The 5,362-nt window shown below is 57.9% G+C and overlaps 4 protein-coding genes across 4 annotated transcripts in view; all 4 read left to right on the top strand.

The window, feature by feature from the left end:
* The window catches only part of DQ04_03491030 (hypothetical protein), a gene marked incomplete at both ends in the record, with an annotated part of 4,320 nt that extends 4,190 nt beyond the window's left edge, over positions 1-130 (top strand). The window contains one exon of the mRNA XM_009312868.1: positions 1-130. This exon is cut by the window's left edge and continues 4,190 nt beyond it. Within this exon, the coding sequence (XP_009311143.1) occupies positions 1-130 (130 nt within the window).
* Positions 131-320: 190 nt separating this feature from the next.
* Positions 321-2,114, top strand: DQ04_03491020 (hypothetical protein; the record flags this gene model as incomplete). The annotated part of the gene is made up of 1 exon (XM_009312867.1): positions 321-2,114. The coding sequence occupies one exon, from the start codon at positions 321-323 to the stop codon at positions 2,112-2,114; it is 1,794 nt and encodes a 597-aa protein (XP_009311142.1).
* Positions 2,115-2,535: 421 nt separating this feature from the next.
* DQ04_03491010 (hypothetical protein) lies at positions 2,536-4,434 on the top strand (the record flags this gene model as incomplete). The annotated part of the gene is made up of 1 exon (XM_009312866.1): positions 2,536-4,434. The coding sequence occupies one exon, from the start codon at positions 2,536-2,538 to the stop codon at positions 4,432-4,434; it is 1,899 nt and encodes a 632-aa protein (XP_009311141.1).
* A 568-nt stretch (positions 4,435-5,002) lies between these two features.
* On the top strand, positions 5,003-5,362 carry DQ04_03491000 (hypothetical protein; the record flags this gene model as incomplete). The annotated part of the gene is made up of 1 exon (XM_009312865.1): positions 5,003-5,362. A coding segment is annotated over one exon (360 nt), but the record flags the coding sequence as incomplete, so codon positions are not given.

Below are 5,362 nucleotides of genomic sequence, written 5' to 3'. Positions count from 1 at the left end.
CACCACCACCACCACCACCACCACAACACCAATCATTTGGAGGGCGGGGAAGAAGAGGAGGAGAAGGGAGGAGCCGCCATTTGGAAGCCAATGTGGTAACGACCTCTCGCATGGAGGCCGCCATCTATAGTGTGCTGCGGTTGTACGCGCAGGAATTGGGTGCAAACTTCTTCCGTGTCTTTATTGACGTCTGGGCCGCCGCCTACGCGCAGCCCCTCACTGAACTCGTGGTGCAGTCGTGGTGCGCCCCTGCTGCGCAGACAGACGCCTGCTTGTTCGACGAGGCCTCAGAGCGTGGCGACCGGCTTTTCGAGGCCTTCATGTCTAGCGGCAGCGGCGGTCCATCTCACCCCGGCGTGACGCTCAGCAACCGTGAAGCGGTGGTGCTGCTGTTGAGCACTGGGACGGCAACATCGGCGCTGTCGCTGATCCGTATCGCCGAGGAGCTGCTGATGCAACACCGCTCTTCAGCTTCGGCATCGACGTCATCGCGTCATTCATCGCGTGCGGAGATGTCATTCGATGCCGCGGTGTTTTACTTTGTGCACGTGTTTCTCCGAACGTGTCCCGTGCCCCCGGGAGACGTTCCGCAGATATTGAACGCGTTGCTCGATCTCGTCGCAACGCATTTGTCCTGCGGCACGCCGTCGACACTCTCGTTGCCCTTCATTTTGCAAGTCCTCTCTGGTGCGTTGCCGCTGAATGCTCTTGCGTCGTCATCGTCGCCCAATGGTAGGGAGGGTGGGGCCGCAGTGGAGTGGGGCAAGGACAAACGGTACTCGCTTGCCATCTGTAAAACACTGGAGTGGTACAGCAGCACAGTTTCGCACACTTCCACCGAGCTGGACGTGCTGCTCTTCTTGCTAAGGGTAGTTTCGTCGACACTTCCAGCGTTGGCGTGTAGCACGCTGTCGGATCAGGACCGGATTGCGAGTGCCGCGCTGTGTTTCTACAGGCGGTCCCTCCTTCCGACAATCCAGTTTGGCATTGAGTCGCCGATGGAGGCGGACGTGCACGCCCGCACCCCGCTTGTGAAGGCAGCGCTCTTTGCGACACAGACGATGGTGAATCTTAGCGACATCGTCTCGCGGCGTCTTCGGCAGGAGTTTCTCGATATTCTCTTCACGTGTGACTTCTTTCGTTTCCCACAGAGTGTGCTGCACGAGTGGAGTCTTGTGTTTGAGCGGCTGTCGCAGGACCGGACGTTTCACGCGGACGCTGTGCAGTTCTTCACTCCGTCGTCCTCGCCTACCAGCCGCATTGTTGCACTGGTGCACTCTGCAGAGGAGGAGGAGCGGCAGCGCGTGCGGCATCTTAAGCGTCTTGTCTTTTACACCACGTCTGTGTCGCCGTCGCTGCTCATGACAGACCGGGAGTTCTGTTTGCTGCTGCGGGGGCGCATTGCCGACACATTCCGCTCCTTCTTCCCCACCGCGTCGGGAAGTGGCGCTGGCCGGCGGCCGCCCAGCTACCTCCCTGTGCGCCACGCACTCGTCCTGTTCCGTGTGCTGCTGACGAAACTCGACCCCGCGCTGCTGCACCATTTCTGGCCGCTCGTCCTGCCGGAGGTGGCGCGGGTTCTGACCGCCACGCCGTGGAAAGGCGTGAATGACGGGGAAGAGCTGCTGGCGCTTCGGATCGATTGCCTCAAACTTCTCGACTTCGCCCTGGTGATAATGCCAGAGGCGTTTTCCCCCTTTCGATGGGTGTTTTTCGACGATATGGATGCCTGCACAACTCCCACCGCTTGCACGGAGAACACCTTTACGCCAATTGTCCGACGTTTCGGTCCCGCCGCGCTGCCGCTGCACGATGTGTGTGCGTCTGCCACTTCTGCGCTTGTCACCGACTGGACGGGGTACCAGCGGCCGCTGCTGCGCCTGCCGACGCTCAGCTACTGCAGTCTGCGGCGGTTTCACACCTGTGCCAAGACGCTGTCGCTCTTTTCCCAAACCATTGGTGCTGTGGCTGGTGGTGGAGGGCAAGATCAACACGAGTCGGTGGTGCACCTGCGGCTTCTGGACGGCTGGGACGAAGCGTACGTACGGTCGATTCTCGAGGCGGACTTGTCGTGCGTGCTGGAGAAGCTAACACTGTCTTCTTCTCCGCTGTAGGCGGGGGGAGGGCTGGGAAAGAGGCTGTGATGGAGGCTGTGGTGTCTGCGACTTGTGTCCTGTTGGTATTGCCCTTGCTTGTGAGAGATAATGCCAGGCAGTTTGGTGTACTCTCCCTCACAATTTATCTCTCTCTATTCCTTGTGACTGTGCGTCTTCCGCATTTGCTTTTGCACTGCCCGTAGTGGTATTTGCTTTCAGTGTGTGTGTGTGTGTGTGAGAGAGAGTATGTTTTGCGTGTATACACAGTCAGAATCCACTTCAAAAAAAAAAAAACAATTGTATCCGCCGTGTAGCAGTATACTTATATCGGTAGTGTGTATATCTCTCTGTGCTTGTATTCATTGCCCTTTTTTTGATTTCCCTGACTGTTCCTTCTTCTTTTCTTTCCGGTTTTGGCAGTTGTGGCAGTGTGCTTGTTATGGATAGCCAAAAACGCGTGGACCAAGCTATTTTGGGTGTGAACAACAACATCAACAACAACAACAATGGCAACAACGAGGACAATGCGCCCGATTGTGGGCAGCAGGAGCAGCAGGAACATCAGCGTGAGGAGACAGCGGGGACCGAGGGTGATGGCAATGGTGCAGCAGAACCACTGACGGATCTGCTGACTTTCTATCAGGTTGACCTGAAGGAAGTGACCAATGCGCTTCTCGTCCCAGCTCACATGCTTTCGGCGAAGCTGCAGCCACGAAGCTCTCTCNCCAACACCGAGGGGGAGGTGGTACAAACGACGCCGACGTCAAACGGCGAAGATAATTTTGAGACTGGCAGCAGCAACAGCAGCAGTGTTGCGGATGCTACCCCGGTGGGACGGCCGAGGCGCTATCGCCCGCACCACAGCACACTGAAGGCGGCGGTGCTCACGTCACTGGATAATACGTACTATGTGGAGGAAACTCTCGTGATTGGCTCAATGAGCCGGCGCGGTGGGCTGTTGGAGCGCGGTGGCGATGCGGGTGGCACCCTCAGTGAGCAGCGGCAGGCGACGTCGCCGTCGTGCAGAAGCAACTTGATCACTTCGCCACTGAAGCAAAGCGTGGTTGTGCCGGCGGTGCAGTCGCCCGTGGCACGGCATCAGAGCGAAGTCCCCGGCACCCCATCTTCACGCGGTGTAACATTTCTCGTGCAGAGGCCGTCGAAGATTGAGTTTGGCGTTGACAATGCCATGCCAGGGAATGGCGGAGATTCGGATTGTCCTCTTCTTGAGGGCAGTAGTAGCAGCAAAAAGCCGAAGAAGAAGAAAAGCGTCCGTTTTCCTGAAAATGTGATNAAGTCTGTGTCAGTCGTCGAGGCGGATGACCAGCTGCATCTGCTCGTGGAGTACAACCACCCATGGTACGCCCATCTAGTGCTAGTGGTTGCCAGTGCCTTCTTCGTCCTTCACTGGGCCTTAATTGCCCAGGTGACGAAGCCATCGTTGGCAGAAGAGCGCATCGCTGCCGCTTCTGTTGTATCGTTTGTTGCATTCGGCCTTGGTTCGACATATCTTCTGGCCTTCTTAGCTCTTATGTGGCGACCTGGCAGCGAAGAGCGCGAGTATCTGAAGGACTTCTCAAGGAATCGCCCCGTTATCTATGTCCTCCTCGCCGGCGTCGTGGCGCAGTTGTCACTTGTCGCCACATTCATGCTTAGCGTTAACAGTGTGGGCCTCGTCTGCTTCTGCTGCATCCCGCTCGTGCTGACGTACCTTTACGAGGAGTACAAGAAGCACAGCGTCTCGGCGCTCGACGCAATGGGCTGCATCCTCGTCCTCGGGTCGATCGTCCTTTTTAGCGTCGGTGCGGAGACTGATGACGCCCAGGAGATGTACCACCGCGTCGTGCCGGTCATCACCGCCCTCGTGGGCGGCGCCAGTATGGCGTTCTTCCTCTTCCAAGTGCGTACCGTCAGTCGGTACGTGAGCAATTTCCTTGTCATGTCATCGACCATCGTGCTGTCAACGCTCGTGCTTGCCTTCGTCGCGTACATCACGAGGGGCTTCACGACACCCATTGGCACCTCGCATTGCCTTCTAACGGAGATATCGTCCGCCGACTTCCTTAAGATAGCTCTCAGCGCACTATTCCTCTTCCTGTCGTGGTTCGTGTACCACTGGAGCTCGCTCTTCTTCGACCGTATGACGCTTTCCGGCAGCTTCTCCATTGGGGGCCCCATCTCGCTGCTCGTATTCTTCCTGCTGTCACTGCCGACGGCGTCGCTGCCGTACGGGATCGCTGGCGGTGTGGCAATGACGATAGGGTGCGGATTGGTACTATTCTCAGGCTACCGGTTCCGGCAGAATTTGGAGGTGCGGATCGAGCTGGAGTGTGAGTGAGAAGATGCGGCGCGGCAGGAGGAGCGATGGAGGCGCAAGGGGTGCATGGGCATTCTGCTTTTGTATGTTCATATATTTGTCTGTCTCAGTGTGTGTCTGCATGCAGGACGGGGCGTTAGCGTCAGTGAGGCACAGGTGGAGGAGGAGGAGGAGGAGAATTAAGAGGCGAGCCACATTGGTGCTGCCGTTCCCCTCTCATTCTCTCACGCACTTCATCTTCCCGCTCAGCAAGCGAGAGACAAACTGGTGAGCTAGCAGTGAGAGTGGGAGGGAAAGTGCGCTTCATGCCTAATGGGTGGCTTCGGAGTGCAGGAGGGCACAGACTCACAAAAAAAAAAACGAAAAGAAGTAACCTCGGTGGAGGAGCGAAGAGTATAGTTGGTCCATTCCCTGTTTTCAATGCAGTTGCGAAACGTGCGCGCATGCCCCTTCCCACCCTTCGCGCACCTGCAGTGCGTTTCTATGCCTCACAACTCTGTCGGCTCCGCGTTTGTCCTTCAAACTGCTGCTTCTCGCCTCTCTCCCTTCCCTAAATCGCTTTGTTTCCCCTCGGACTCATCAGGAAGTAATGGAGGAGCTACTGGAGCGCGAGATCGAGGATCTCAAGCACCAGCAGGCGCTCCTCGAGCAGGAGCTCGTGGTAATCGATGACATGAGCAGCGGCGCGTGGCCCAGCAGCAGCAGCAGCAGCACTCTCGTGGACGTCGCCTCGCTCCAGTCGCTGGATGAGATGCGGCGCCGCCATCAGCGCGAGGCAAACCGGGCACTGCAGCGATACTTCGAGGTGGTGAGCGACTACCCGAAGTACCAGGCGAACCGCGAGCGGCAGCTCAGTGGTGCGCGGCCATTCTCCTTCGAGGCGCGCGAGCTGCAACGCGGCCAGCGCATCCGCACGCGCCGCATAGAGGAGGAGCGGCGGCAGCGCGAG

Source organism: Trypanosoma grayi (genome assembly GCF_000691245.1).
Source record: "Trypanosoma grayi strain ANR4 Tgr_349_V1, whole genome shotgun sequence".
Lineage (NCBI taxonomy): Eukaryota > Euglenozoa > Kinetoplastea > Trypanosomatida > Trypanosomatidae > Trypanosoma > Trypanosoma grayi.
Note: the sequence above shows the minus strand (reverse complement) of the source record. Positions and strands in the feature narration are given on the sequence as shown.